The sequence below is a fragment of the Elephas maximus genome, chromosome 27, assembly GCF_024166365.1.
Source record: "Elephas maximus indicus isolate mEleMax1 chromosome 27, mEleMax1 primary haplotype, whole genome shotgun sequence".
Taxonomy (NCBI): Eukaryota; Metazoa; Chordata; class Mammalia; order Proboscidea; family Elephantidae; genus Elephas; species Elephas maximus.
This window is the reverse complement of record NC_064845.1, coordinates 11,337,758-11,353,816: the sequence shown is the minus strand read 5'-3', so window position 1 is coordinate 11,353,816 and position 16,059 is coordinate 11,337,758. Positions and strand designations below refer to the sequence as shown.

General features: G+C 36.6%; 1 protein-coding gene across 1 annotated transcript in view; it reads left to right on the top strand.

The window, feature by feature from the left end:
* ZCWPW2 (zinc finger CW-type and PWWP domain containing 2) overlaps positions 1 to 16,059 on the top strand; it is a 151,074-nt gene that overhangs the window by 42,985 nt on the left and 92,030 nt on the right. The window contains exon 2 of the mRNA XM_049870964.1: positions 13,688 to 14,038. Coding sequence (XP_049726921.1) covers positions 13,701 to 14,038 — 338 coding nt within the window. The 5' untranslated portion in view covers positions 13,688 to 13,700. The remainder of the gene's footprint in view (positions 1 to 13,687; positions 14,039 to 16,059) is intronic.

The window sequence follows — 16,059 nt, the reverse complement described above, 5'->3', positions numbered from 1 at the left end:
TTCTAGATGTTCTGTCCATTATTGACAATTGTGTATTGAAGTCTCCAACTATTATTGTAGAATTGTGTGTTTATCCCTTCAGTTCTGTTAGTGTATGCTTTATATATTTTTGGGCTTTGATGTTAGGTCCATATATATTTAAAATTATTATATCTACTTGATGAATTGACCCCTTTATCATTGTATAATCTCATTCTTTCTCTTTTATAACAGATTTTGACTTAAAGTCTGTTTTGTCATATTAAAATTGCTATCTGAGCTTTTACTTGTTTTAAAAGAGTAATAGTGATGATTATGATAATCTATGAAAGACTAATAAAAGAGTCATTTGGCATCAATGAAAGACCAGCTAAGTCTGATTTGGGCAACATGAGTCTTTTTCCTTAGACTCGGTGATAAGGGTTTTATGACTTTTGCTAACAATGCATATCACCTTTATAGTGAGACTTTAAAATAGATAAAATGAAACCATATTTTGATATGCCTTTCATAAAGTGTTTCGTTTTTTCAATCTAATATTCTTAAGACACCAGATGGTGGATTTCTGGCAACCAGTTTATACTCCGACTTTGTGTTGTGTGAATCTAGAACTTTTCTCTGGAGGGACAGATCCATATTTTATATTGCGCCTATCTAGCAGACTCACAAGCATTTCAAACTCAAGACATACAAAACTGATGTTTTTCCTGCTCTCCAAACTTTGAACTTGCTCCATATTTATGCCCCCTATTTTCTTACAAATTCCACTGTTCATCCAGTTGCTCAAAAGAGAAATCTTAGATTCATATGCCTTTGTTCTCCCTCCCTTACCACCAAGCACTTTACCTTCCCTTCCAAAACCCATATACATTTGACTGGTTATCATTTCCTTTCCATTATCCTTCCAGAATGCTTCTCATATTCATCTTATTTTCTCCAGCGTCATTTCTACTATTCTAATGATGCCTGGTGTGTATTTGTAGTAGACTTCCTTCTAGCTGACTGGCCTGCCTCCAGTTTCTATGCATGTCTTCAATCCTGCTGTATTCTCCAGAACTACAGTTCCAAAACACAAATTGAATCTAAGACACCATGGAAATAATAAGTGCCATTATTTCATGTACCACTAACAGAAGAAAAACGGCTGAATTAAACTATGACACAGTGCTTTCTTAATACCTATAATTTTTGTTTTATAGTTATTGGAAAAGCTCTTTTGGACTTCTTTAGGCCTATATTCTTATCACAGCTCACTTTTGTGTATCCATAAAAAAGAAAGTATAAGTGAAATGAAATAATAAATTCCTAGAACTTCTCCACATAAGAGTAGTTTTCCTAAATCATTTTTCAATTCGGTCTTTGACATCCATGTTTTTTTCATGTAGTGTTTATCTTCCATGCCATCAAAAGCATGAGAATTAAAATAAATAAATAAAGAAAAACCATTGCCGAGAAGCTGCATTTCTTGAGTCCTTCAGTGTTATCTCAGGGATTTTCCTTCAAATTGCTGCTACAGTTCTGCAAGTTTTGATGCTGGCGATATTTCGTTCTTACCTGAAGGTACCAATTAAGATTTTTGGTCAATAATTAGGACTCATTCTTGAAATGTTTAGTGGTGGTGGTTGTCTAGTCATACCATCAGGGAAATAATCATGTTGCTACACTTTTTGGTCAGCTTATATTTTAATCCTTCAAGTTCATGCATACATAGGCAATTATAACTATGTCATGACTTTAAGAGGCTATTGAATGGGAGACATATTGTGATTTCTGAGATGTTAAAATGTGAAAAATGGATGCCTTGTGGTTGTGCAACATTGAGTCAATTTTGACTCATGGTAGAACTGCCCCATAGGGTGTGCCTAAGAAACTGTGAAATGTGTTACCTGATTTTTGTGTTGCCCTTGGTTTTAAATAGTTAGTAGCTCCTCTTTGCCTGGAGAATGATGTCTGTTAATCTAGCATGGTGAATAAGCCCTTCACAATCTTTCCCCTGAATGGTTTTTTCAGTCTCCACCTACTATCACTTTTCCTTCCCTCGAAGTGGTCTAACCATGCCTAGAAGCTGAATTTTAAGAATCTCTTAACCAGCTTTGTACTTTTACGCCATAAGTCTTTGCTCACACACGTCCCTCTGCTTATATGTTCCTTTCCTTCTTCCTCTCCACAGCAAACTCCCATCCATCCTCTCAGGCTCAGCTCAAGTGTCATCTGTTTTATGCATCTTCCCTAGGGTCCTCTTTTCATCAGCAAAATTAATGTCTTATTTGTATCCTTATAGATTTTTTTTCACATCTGTTGTGACATTTATCACACTGTAACACACTTAGCCACCATTTTTCCAGGATTTGTTTTTATCTATGTTTCTCTGTTCTTCTGTGGACTCAAGAACAAGGATTGTTTCTTGTCCATCTTTTGTCCCTAGGTCTTAAATCAGTGCCTTCTATTTAAAAGGCACTTTACATTTATCTGAATTCATATTCAGATTCATTTAATAAATGCTTGCTTATTGAGTGTCTAACTGAATATAGGTTATTAGGTAGTACTCTTATTATCCCCACTTTATGGATAATGAACCAGAGGTTTTAGTGTGGTTAACTAATTTGCCTAGTAAAATGCGATAGGGCTGGAATTGTACCCAAGTCTGAGTGACTGAAAATTGAGTGTCCGTAATCACTGTCTTGAATAAATGAACAAATGTATAGCCCCTGAGCTTAAGGCTATATAATTCTGAAGAGCCATTTTGTTTTCTAGTTCCTAAAATTGAAGGTTTTCTTTTGAACCCTCTAGTCCAGTGTGTTAGCTAAGTTATTAAATAAAAAATTAACAACAGAAGTTGAGTAAAGCAAGTGTTGCACTTAGCCTAACTTTGCACTTCTCAGTGTCTTGAAAAACAAAATTTGGACTGCTGAGGTATGCCTTATAGGGACTCCTTCAAAGACTCTAGCAGGCTTGTGACCACATTCTCTTTCTCCTGCCCATTTTCATCTTCTATATGTTACAGTAATTTTGTAGACTAACAAAGTGTCAGAGAAAAGGTGATAGAAACAAGGAGAATCTGATGGGAAAAGAGTAAATGTTTTATAATCCGCATTATAAATTCTATTAACCTGGATAAAATGTTTCAAATCTAAAATACCAAGAGGTTTAAGTTAGATGCAATTGAAAATGAGTATCGCTATTTGGGTAATAATGACATTTTCTCAGTGTTAATTTATCTTCTCGGTATTATCCACTGTGAGACCCAACTTCCCAAGAAACTCTGAGAACTTTATCTACTATTTAAAAGTAATCTTTTAATCCCCTTAACATTTTACAATAGACTATCATAATGGATTTTCCTAAGCTTTCCGTCGATGTGGTGCGACACACTGAAGAGTACTTTCTCCTTTGTAGAAGTTCTCTGGTTGCAAGATGGACGAAGACCTAGACAGTTGAGTGACAGACAGTAATCACTTTCTGCTTTCTTTCATATCTTTCACATTTTACATTTGAATCATTAATATTGCCTTCAGTGTGCTATTTTTTTGTAAAAACCTTTCCTTTTTTTCAATGACCCCATTTTCTGAGGAATAATTTAAACTAGACCATATAATTTTAAACCTGTTTAACTAGTTAAATGTAACTGTAATATATTGCAATTTGGTAAAAGTAAATGAATAACTGAAGGGCACCTCCTTGAAACCCTCTTAGTTGGGTACCTTCTACTCTTCCAGCAGGAGGCCTCATTTCCCATTTAGCACATATAATCAGATTACATGTGGTCTGAGTAAGGATTCCAGTGTGAACTTGATATTAATATTAGCAAGGCCCATTTTTCTGATATATTAAATAAAAATAGATATAAATAGAAATATAAGTTCATTGAATGAAACTTATACTTGGCATCATTGTTTGTAGAATGGCTCAGTTCTCCATACAGACTTCTAATACCTGCCTTAGACTTAGAACCTCCTGCATCTCTGTTTATGTTTGATTTTGGGGTTGGCAAGCTCTCACCTGGCAGCCAATGTCATGCCCTGCTTCTACGGCCTTGTTCCCAGCTCACTGTAGGGATTTGTAGAGGATGTGCCCCAGAACCTATAGCTAGAGGGAAGCAGTGACAGAAATGACTTTAATTTCTTCCATTTTTGATGACAAGATTTGTCCTTCAACGTTGTCAAAATCATAACAAGATAAAGGTGTCTGCTATTACTGCTACTGTTTAACACTTTTTTAGGGCCAATTTGAAAGTAATAATAATATTAGAGACAAAATTGTCAATACTTGCAGGTGACGTAATGATCTGCCAAAAAATTCAAAAGCCTGTAAAAACCAATTAGGAATGTTCAAAATCTAAATTAATACCATAAAGCCACGCTGAAGGACATGAAAGAAGACTTGTTGTTGAAGGTAAGCCACTTTTTAAGAAGGAAGAACAGTGAGGAAAGAACTGTTCCACCAGGTAATAAAACATACCATAAGGCAGTCATGATTGGCACAGAAAAGACACGAGACAGAGGAACACATGGAGAGCCTAGAAATGGATTCTTGTGTACATACAGGAATTAGGATGAAATATAAAGCAATTTCAGGCCTGTGAGGAAAAGATAAACCATCAAATAAATGTTGTTGGGATGATTGGTTAACTGTGTAGATAAAAGGTAAAGTTAGAGTCTCCCATCTCGTTCACAAAAAAATATTGCAGTTGGATTAACTTCCAAAATATAAGAAATGAAGAATAAATATATTAGACAAATATGGTAGATTTGTCTGCCTTGGGGCAGACAAATCTTTATGTAATGAGGCATACAATACATAAGTCATGTCCAAAATTTAAGTTCCTATATGACAAAAGGAAACCCTGGTAGCATAGTGGTTAAGAGCTACGGCTGATAACCAAAAGGTTGGCAGTTCGAATCTACCAGGCGCCCACTGGAAACCATATGGGGCAGTTCTACCCTGTCCTATAGGGCCGCTATGAGTCAGAATCTACTCAACGGCAACGGGTTTGGTTTTTTGGTTTATATGACAAAAACACCATAAAGTTAAAAGTTCATGTAAGAAACTACATTAAAATGTTTGGATCATATATAACAAATAGTTATCAAGCTCTTCACCAAATCAATGTATAGAAAGCAACCAAATTAAAATAAGTATAATCAGTGGCGTCAGTAGAGGGGTACAAGGTGCACAGACCACACTGGGTGACACTGTTAGAGGGGGTGAAACCAAAATGACTGTCTAAAATTTTTGTGCACTTTTTCAGTGGAAATTAATTTTTTTAATAAAAATACCACTGCAGTTAGTTATAACCACAAAACAAATTTTTGTAAGCCCAGCTTACATGTGTTAATATACCTACAAGGCTGAAACTCGATGCTGATTTTCTTTTTGAACCTTCAGTGCCCTCTGGTCAGAGCTGTCACTATCACCCAATGACAATGAGGCTTCAAATCCCGTGATTTCATCTGCATGCTCTATGAGCGTACACTGTTGTCTTCATTGCTGCCAATGTCTTTATAGTTGTGGATTTTGTCAAGTTTTCTGGTGTTTCAGTGACAATATTGTAATAATTCGTATGGGGGGAGGCGACACCGTGAGTTACTGCACTGGGTGACACCAATCCTAGTGACACCAGTGAGTGTAATACAGGAACAAGGTTTCCTAGTAAAAGGAAAAGATCAATAATACGTCACTAGTAGTCAGGGAAATGCAAATTAAAAACTACCGTAAGGTAAAACTTTGCCCATCAGATTTGAAAGAAATTAAACATTGTGTTAGTATCCGTTGTTGTTCAGTGGAAGGGAAACCGGCGCTCTCACACACTGTTGGTGGAAGTATAAATTAGGATAGGGGTTTTAGCGGGTAATTCAGAATTGTCCATTAAAATAAAAAAAAAGTGCAGACCTTTTGACCCAGGATTTCTACTTCTAGTTATCTCTCCTGTTGTTGTGTGCCGTGGAGTCGATTCCAACTCATAGTGACCCTACAGGACAGAGTAGAACTGCCCCATAGGGCTTCCTGGAATGTGATCTTTGCAGGAGCAAATTGCCAGATCTTTCTCCTATGGAGCCACTGGTGGGTTCCAGCCGCTGACCTTTAGGTTAGCAGCTGAGCCCTTAAACATTGCACCACCAGGGCTCCTTTATCTCTCCTAGAGGCGTACATCTTCATGGTTATGAAATGATAAGTGTGCAATGATATTTGTTAGACATTTTTTGTAATAACAAAAAAAAAAAATGGAAAAAACCTCAGGCCTCTTAAGAGGGGACTAGTCATATAAACTGTTATATTCATTCTATGGAATGCTGTGCAGAGTTAATAGGAGTTGTTATAGATTGAATTATGTCCCCCAAAAATATATGTTGTAAATCCTAACCTCTCTGCCTGTGGTTATAATCCCATTTGGGAATGGGTTATCTTTGTTATGTTAATGGGTCAGGATTAGTATACGATATATTTTGAGTTCATCTCTTTTGAGATATAAAAGAGATTAAACAAGTAAGAGAAGTAGAGATGGGGTAAGATATATTCCAAGACACATGGCGATCTCCAAGGAACCAGGAAGCAGAAGCTGAAGGGGCAAGGAGCTTCCTCCAGAGCCAACAGAGAGAATGCCTTCCCCTAGAGCCAGAGCTCTGAATTCAGACTTCTAGTCTCCTAAACTGTGAGGCAATAAATTTGTTTGTTAAAGCCACCCACTTGTGGTATTCCTGTTACAGCAGCATTAGATTACTAAGACAGGAGTGAAGTGCTCTGATACATAGTAACAAGGAAGATCTCTAAGACAGAAATATAATTGCAAAAAGTTAAAAAATGGCAAAGTCTATTTGTTTATACATAAACACACAGATATGGAAATGCGTAGGAAGTATCTGAAAGAATACATGCTAAAAGTAATAGGGTGGTTACCTTTGGAGAAGAGTGTGGGTAGAGTTAAAGGTGGCTTTTATCTTTAATTAGAAAAATCAAATTTTTGGTTGTTCTTTTAGACAAATAAGTACAGTTTCTAGTAATAAAAGTCTTTAATCAATTAAAACCATCAAAAATTAAAATGCCAAGTGTCATGGATTGAATTGTGTCCTCCCAAAATATCTGTCAACTTGGCTAGGTCATAATTCCCAGTGCTGTGTGATTGATTTTCCTGTGTGTTGTAAATTCGATCACTCTGATGTAATGAGATAGATTAGTGGCAGTTACATTGATGAGATCCACAAGATTAGATAGTGTCTTAAGCCAGTATCTTCGGAGATATAAAAGAGAGAAGCGAGCAGAGAGACATGGGGACCTCATACCACCAAGAAAGCAGTGCTGGGAGCAGAGCACGTCCTTTGGACCTGAGGTTCCTGCGCTGAGATCCATCCAGACCTAGTGAAGACTGATGACACGGACCTTCCTCCAGAGCCAATAGAGACAGCCTTCCCCTGGAGCCAACACCCTGAATTTGGACTTTTGGCCTACTTTATTGTGAGGAAATAAATTTCTCTTTATGAAAGCCATCCACTTGTGGTATTTCTGTTATAAAACCCAAAACCAAACCCGTTGCCATCGAGTTGATTCTGACTCATAGCAACCGTATAGGCCAGAATAGAACTGCCCCATAGAGTTTCTAAGGAGCTCCTGGCGGATTTGAACTGCTGACCCTTTGGTTAGCAGCCGTAGCACTTAACCACTCTGCCACCAGGGTTTCCATTTCTGTTATAGCAGCATTAAATGACTAAGATAGAATTTGGTACTGAAGAGTGGGGTGCTGCTCTAACAGATATCTAAAATGTGGAAGCAGTTTTGAAACTGTAAACTGATAGAGAAGCAGCAGTAGCAGAGGACTAGCAGCAGCAGAGAACCAGCAGCAGCAGAACCAGGAGACCAGTGTGAGATAGCACTGGAGCCCACCCACGGAGTGAGAGAGCTCACTGGAGCCGACCCTCGGAGCAAGAGAGCTGAGTGCCTGAAGGCTCTCTGGCAGAGTGGGGTGCCTCCGGGCACTTAGCGGTGGAGCTAGGCTTTCCGACCCATGGAGCAAGAGAGCTGAGTGCCTTCTAGCTGAAGTTTACTGGCAGAGTGGAGTGCCTTCAGGCACTTATCAGTGGTGATACAGAGCTTTGGAACACTTGCCCCAGCAGGGCAGATGTGGGCTTGAGGCCCAGGGAGCCAAGAGGCCAAGAAACCAGGAAGCAGAAGCTGAAGAGACAAGGAATGCAAGAAGCTGAGCTGCCTCAGTCTGAAAAGGTATGGCCAGGACCTCTGGAGTTTCAGAGGGTGGAGCTATGGCCTCTGGTGTTTCTAAAGGTAGAGTTGCCACTCAGATGGACTAGAAGAATGGTGCGCCTAAAGCCAAGGGAGCAGAGATGCCGTTCCAGTGGGCCTAGGAGGCAGAGCTGAAGCCCAAGGCCAGGGACCTCCACTCAGAATCCGGAGAGTGTGGCTAATACCTGAGTCTGGAGGGCAGGACCATTGTGTAAATTCTCTCAGAGAACAGAGGATTATTTTCAAGCCTTGAGGGCTAATGTAAGGTGTTCTGCTGACTTGCTTAGTGCCTGTTATCCCTTTTTTCCCTCCAGTTTCTCCCAGTGGTAATGGAAATGTCTAGCTTGTGCCTCTTCTGCCATTGTACCTTGGAAGCAGATAACTTGTACTCTAGATTTCACACATGAAGAGGAATTTTTGGATTTTGGACTTGAAATTGAATTAAGACTTTTGCTATGATATGATGGGGGTGAATATGTTTACATGTGGCAAGGACTTGAATTTTGAGGGGCCAAAGGGTAGAAGGTCATGGAATGAATTGTGTCCCCCCCCCCCCCCAAATATCTGTCAACTTAGCTAAGTCATGATTCCCAGTACTGTATGATTGGTTTTCCTATGTGTTGTAAATTCACCCTGGTGGCATAGTGGTTAAGAGCTACAGCTGTTAATCAAAAGGTCAGCAGTTTGAATCCACCAGGTGCTCCTTGGAAACTCTATGGGGCAGTTCTGCTGTGCCCTAGAGGGTCGTTATGAATTGGGATCAACTCAGGAGCAATAGGTTTGGTTGGTTTTTTGCTATGATGTAATGAGATGGATTAGTGGCAGTATATTGGTGAGATCTATAAGATTACATAGTGTCTTAAGCCAATCTCTTCAGATATATAAAAGAAGTAAGCAGACATGGGACCATCATATCATCAAGAAAGCAGTGCCAGGAACAGAGTATGTCCTTTGGACCTGAGGTTCCTGCTGTGAGATGCTCACAGACCAAGGGGAGATTGATGAAATGGACCTTCATCCAGGGCTGACAGAGAGAGAGAAAGCCTTACCCTGGAGCTGACACCCTGAATTTGGACTTTTAGCCTACTTTATTGTGAGGAAATAAACTTCTCTTTGTTAAAGCCATTCACTTGTGGTATTTCTGTTATAGCAGCATTGGATGACTAAGACACCAAGTAAGGCCTGATACTATATTGTTTCTCTTAATATACTCTCTATATTAAAAAGTCTGAAATTAAAAATTCATCACTAGATTAAACATAACTGAGAGAAAATGAGCTGAGGAAATTATCAAGTATTTAGTACAGAGCAATAGTTTTGGAACATATGAAAGTCATTTTAAAAGAAATTAGAATATAGAGTCAAAAAGCCCAACATACATAAAAGGGGTGTTCCAGAGTAGAAGAATAGAGAGAAAGACAGTATTTGAAGAGATAATTATGGACCATTTTTTATAGTTGATGAAAAACAATCCGTAAATGCAGATTTAGGAATCACAGCAAGTCCCGAATGGAATAAAGGAGATGACACTTCGGTTAAACTGCAGAACAGTAATGGTAAGAAGTACACCTTAAAAGCAGATAGAAAGAAAATGCAAAAACTTGTGAACAATAAAAATCAAAGCCAAAACATGTTGGAATAGTATCTTTAAAATCCTAAAAATGAATACCTGCTAACCCAGAAATTGATACTGAGCTAAGCTATCATTCAAAAGGACACACCAAAAAAAAAAAAAAAAAAGGTATTGGTGAGGAGAGTTTACCACTCACATATCACTGCTAAAAGAATGAAAGATGTATCTGGTGCAATGAAATTAAAATCAGGATTGAGAAATGAGCTATAATGGTAATGGTGAGCAAAGAAATTGGAAAATACATGGAAAAATCTAAATAAACATTGACCATAGAAAATATTAATGATAATAATGACCAATTTTGAGTTACAAAATCAAAATTGAATGATCATGCTAGAAAGAAATGACATAAGGGACAAGAGGGCCATCAGAGTTAAAACAATTTAAAGTGTTATTTTGGAAAAAGGTAGAGATATTGATTAATTTGTTGTGGTGGTGGTTAGCTGCTGCTAAGTTGGCCCCAACTCATGGTGACCCCATGCACAACAGAATAAAACACTGCCCAGTCCTGAGTCATCCTCCTGATCAGTTGGAGAGGGAACTGTTGTGATCCGTAGAGTTTTCACTGGCTGATTTTCAGGAGTAGATTGGCAGGCCTTCCTAACCAATCATAGCTTGGAAGCTCCGCTGAAACCCATCCAGCGTCACATCAGTATACAGACCACCACTGACAGACTGGTGTGGCTGCGTGTGAGTTGCATCGGTTGGGAATCAAACCTGGGTCTCCCACATGGAAGGCAAGAACTTCACCTTGCCAAATCAAGCATTAATAAATGGTTGATATTAAGAGTAACTATTAAAATAGAAATACCATGTAAACTTCCAAAACCAGTAGAGGGAAGAAAGAAAATTTGTTTATTTCAGTACAGGACAGGAAAGGAGAAAAGAAGAAACAGTGTAGCAAATAGAAGGCACAAAGTAAAATCCAGATATATCAGTATCACAATAAAAGTAAATGGACTAAACTCACCAGTTACAAGATGGTATCACAGATTGGATGAAAATGGCAATCCCAGTTATAAGCCTTTTACAGCAGAGACCAAAAACATAAAATTAGAAAGGTTAAATGTAAAGACGTGATGGTTAATTTTATCTATCAACTTGTCTAGGCTGTGGTGCCCAGTTGTTTGGTCAAATACTAGATGTTGCTATGAAGGTATTTAAGTGTAATTAACATTTAAATCAGTTGACCTTAAATAAAGCAGATAAACCTCTATAATGTAGGTGAGCCTCATCCAACAAGTTGAAGACCTTAAGAGCAAAAACTGAGGTTTCCTGATGGAGAAGGATTTCTTCCTCAAGACTGTAAATAGCCATCCTGCCAGAATTTTCAGCCCGCTGCTTGTCCTACCAATTTTGGGCACAAGACTGCGAGAGTTTCCAGCCTATTAGCCAGATCTATAGGTTTTGGACTTGCCATCTCCCACAATTGCCTAAGCCCATTCCTTAAAATAAATCTCTTTTTCTTATATGTAATATGTATATATTTCTTATCCTGTTTCTCTGGAGAATTCTAGGACAAAAGGAATTGGAAGTGGTATACCAGGAACAAACCAATCAGAAAGATAACTGCTAACTTCACTGTTATGATAATTACATAATAGTGGATAATTATGTTATGATAATTGCATAATAAACCCATTGCCGTTGAGTCAATTCTGACTCACAGCAACTCTATAGGATAGAGTAGAATTGCCCCATAGGGTTCCCAGAGAGCGGCTGGTGGCTTCAAACTGCCACCCTTTTGGTTAGCAGCCAGACACTTAACCATTATGCCACCAGGGCTCCAGTTACATAATAGGGAATAATTATTGTTATGATAACTATGATAATAGTGAACCAAATGGATGTTAAGGCAAACAGCATTACTAGAGATTAATCATATCATTATATAATAATAGAAGAGTGCATCGGCAAGATGTAACAAATCTGAGCACATAATAACGTAGCCTCAAAGAGCAAAGAAGAAAAAATGACAGAATTATAAGGATAAACTGATAAAATCACATTTGTTGTGAGAGAGTTTACCATAGCTCCCTTAGTAATTGATAGATGAATCATTTAGTACAGATAAAAAGACTTGTACAATTATGCAGCTTTATAATGGTTGATATAAAACTTGGTATAATCATTAAATGTAGAGTTTTCCATACAACAATTAAAGAATACTCATCCTTGTCAGTAACAGGTAACATGTATAAGTACTGTGTATAGGGTCACAGAGCAAATCAAACAAATATCAATAAATCAGTATCACACAGACCATGCTCTCTGTCCAGAATGTAATTTCATTAAAGATCAATAACAAAAAAGATAACCTACATACTCGTACCTTCTGAAATTAAAAAAGAAAGTAAATAACTCATAGGTCAAAGATGAAAATAATGGAAATTGGAAAATATTTACAACAATATAATAAAACAGTATTTGGAGAGAAATGTGTAGTCTTAAATGCACATATTAGAAAAGACTGAAAATGAATTAACCAAGCATCAACACAAAAAGAGGAAAAACAGAACAACTAAGAATACTCAAAGTATAAGGAAGGAAAGAATAAAAGTGCAGCTATTAAGTAAATATAATGAGAGATACGGGAGATATATTAAAATTCTAAAATTTGTGACAAAATTGGAAAATTTCTGAGGAAAATGTTCTAGAAAAAATAGGGGACCTCCTTTACTTCATTTTATGATTCTATTATAATGTTGATATTTAGAGTAAAACAAAAGGAGAAATGAAAAGGATAGGTCAATCTTATCTGTAAACATAGGTAATTATCAATACACAACCAAGAAGCGTTAAGTCATGAATTAAGAGCTATTTTAAGCGGTGCTTACACTTGAGTTGTATGTTCTCCTAACTCATGAATATGGTATATCAAAGTTTTTATTTATTTATTTTTTTTGAGGAATAGATTTTTGTATTGCAAGATAAGTTGCTAATAGTTTTCTTGTATTTTAGTTGTATTATTTTATTAGTATAAATTATTTTATTAGTATACACCTAACAATTATTGAAACTGTATATTGGGGGCTTAATCATATATTTCTTCTTAACTTTATATGTTTAAAATTTTGATAGTAAAAAAATCTGAGAAAATATTTTGTTCAAACTCTTTGAGTTAATAATGGATAAATAACAAAACCATATAAGCAAAAGATTCCTTTGATTTTTTAAAAAATAAATTTTAAATTTTCATATGGGGCAATATTTTGCTACATTTTTACCCCCAGGGAGTTAGAAAAAGAAAGGAATCTCATACTGCCTAGTGGGTAAGATCACAAAATCTGTGACAGAACTGGCCACACTCAAATCCCTACTCCACCACCTACTAGTTCCGGGACCTTAAATAAGTTACCTTCTCTCTTTTAGCTTCAGTTTTCTTTGTAAAAACCGGCATAATAAGGTTACCGAGAAGACCATGTCAGCTGTGCATGGAAGGCACTTAGAGTGAGTCTTAGTGTGTAGTTACTGTGTAGCAAGGCTTAGCTGCTGTTACGGCAGGAATATACTGGGCACCACCAGATGTGTGCTATGGAGTAGGTTAATAGGAATGACCGATAAACTTCACTCCTCTTCTGCTCCAACATACTTTTCTAATTTTGAATTTTGGAGCATTTTATGACCAAAATGACTGATGCTTCTATTTTGTTCCTTTGTTTCTGGGTAGATGGAAACGTAATGTTTTCAGCACGGATAGTCTTTGTAGGATGGGGGTGGGGGGTGGGTGGTGGCCAAAGATGATATCAATGAGGTATTTTTCCGACTTGGGGTTGAATTATCTCTACTTACATGTACTCTTGAATTCTTATGCTTTTATTTTCCCCTCTTTTATTTATTTTCCAGCTGAACATCAGTTATGGAGAAAGAAAACTTGGTCAGTGAGAGAACTGTAGAACATGGTAACACTGTAATGGATTCCTCAGTGGAAAACATGTATGTAAACAAAGTGTGGGTTCAATGTGAGAATGAAAACTGTTTGAAATGGAGGTTGTTGTCAAGTGAGAATGCAGCCAAAGTTGACCACAGTGAACCGTGGTACTGTTTCATGAACACTGATTCAAGATACAATAGGTGCTCTATTTCTGAGGAAGACTTCCCTGAAGAATCTCAGCTTCATCAAAGTGGATTCAAGATTGTCTACTCACAGCTCCCTCTTGGAAGCCTGGTTTTGGTAAAATTACGTCATTGGCCAAGGTAAGGTTATTATCGTTGTCTTACAATAAATTATTGAGGCCTATAGCCTTGCTAGGCTTATGCATTTTATTAAATTACTTTTTAAATCAACTTTTGGATTTATTTTCTCTATTTTTTGTCTGACTTATTTACTGATTTCTAATATCGTTGTTATTCTTTCTCCTACTTCTTTAACTTTTTCTTCTTTTTCTAGTTTTTTAAATTGGGAGCTTAAGTCACTGAATTTAAATCATTTTTAACATAATATAGGCAATTATAAAGCTATAAATTTCTCTCTAAATGTAGGTTTAGCTACATCCCACAAATTTTGATATGTTGTTTTTTTTAATTACCATTCAGTTTGAAAATCTCATTTCCTTTATGATTTTTTCTTTCAAACAGATTATTTAGTAGTGTTTATTTAAATTACCAAATATTTAGGAATTTTAAAATATTTTGTTATCAAGTTTTAATTTAAATCTGTTGTAGCCTGGTCCACTGAATCTTATTTTATGGCCCAGCATGGCCTAGCTTGTGAATGTTTCCTGTGCATCTGAAAAGAATGTGTATTCTGCAATGATTGAACATGCCTGGAATATATTTTTTTCTTTTTTCTTTACATTTCTGTAGTTTTACTAAAATATATCTCAGGGCTTCCATTGTGGATTGATTTTCCCAAATATGCACTTTATATTTTAATAGTTTTAAATCTTTTTTTGTTTATTTTATTTCAGTTACGTTTTCTTAAATTATAGGCTATTATATTTGTTGCATTGTGTCATGGATTGAATTATGTCCCCCCAAAAATGTGTGTTATCAGTTGGGCTGGGCCATGATTCCAAGTATTGTGTGATTTTTCTATACATTGCAAATCCTGTCTCTATGATATTAATGAGGGAGGATGGGCCACAGTTGTGTTAGTGAGTCAGGACTCAACCTACAGGATTGGATTGTGTCTTGAAGCAATCTCTTGAGATAAAAGAGAGAAGTGTGCAGAGATGGGGGACTTTATACAACCAAGAAAGCAGTGCCAGGAGCAGAGAGCATCTTTTGGACTGGGGGTTCATGTACAGAGAAGCTCCTAGTCCGGGGGACGATTGATGAGAAGGCCAACAGAGAAAGCCTTCCCCTGGAGCTGACACCCTGAATTTGGACTTTTAGCGTACTTTACTTTGAGGAAGCAAATTTCTCTTTGTTAAAGCTATCCATTTGTGGTATTTCTGTTATAGAAGCACTAGATGACTAACACGCATTGCTTTGATTTTCTTATTTGGGGATTTCTATTTTACTTGGCTCTGGGTATTTTACTTACGATTGATCTTTGCCTATCTTTGGTATCACTTTTTTTTTTTTAAGTATTTTTTAGTTTAAATATTTTTCCCTTTCCATCTTTTTTTTCTAAACTTATTGTCTATTGAGTTTATTTGTTCTTGTGTTCCTTCCAGTTTAGCATTAAAAAAAGTATCTTTTCCGAGTTGTGTTACATCTGTTTTTAAATCTTCCTTTTTTACAATCACCTTATTTTTCAATTTTTCGAATTCTGATTTATATTGTTCTTTAATGACATACTATTTTTCTTAATTTCTGTTAGCTCAACTTGAAATACCTGGTTATAGTTTTTAATCTCCATTAAGGGCATGTGTCTCTGGCACATTTTTTGCAGGGATATTGTTTTTTCTAACTATAATAATTTTACATTATATTCTATAATGATCCTTTCTTGTTGCATAATTTTGTGTGAAATGAATTCTGTTTTGAAAAGGGAAGGGTAAGTCAGAATAAATTTGTTTTCAGTCTGTTTTCTCTATATTTTTCCGAATGGATAATTTCCATTGTTCTCTCTTCAAGTTCACTGATTCTTCTGTCATCTGCATTCTGCAGTTGAGTTTATCTATTGAGTTTTTTACTTTCAGTGCTAAAATTTCCCTTTGATTCCTTTTTCTATTTTCTATTTATTTGCTAAGCTTTCTATTTTTGAATTTTGGATCTTATGTAAATCTGTTTTAGCATGCATCCTCTGATACCACACTGGCTGAGGATGG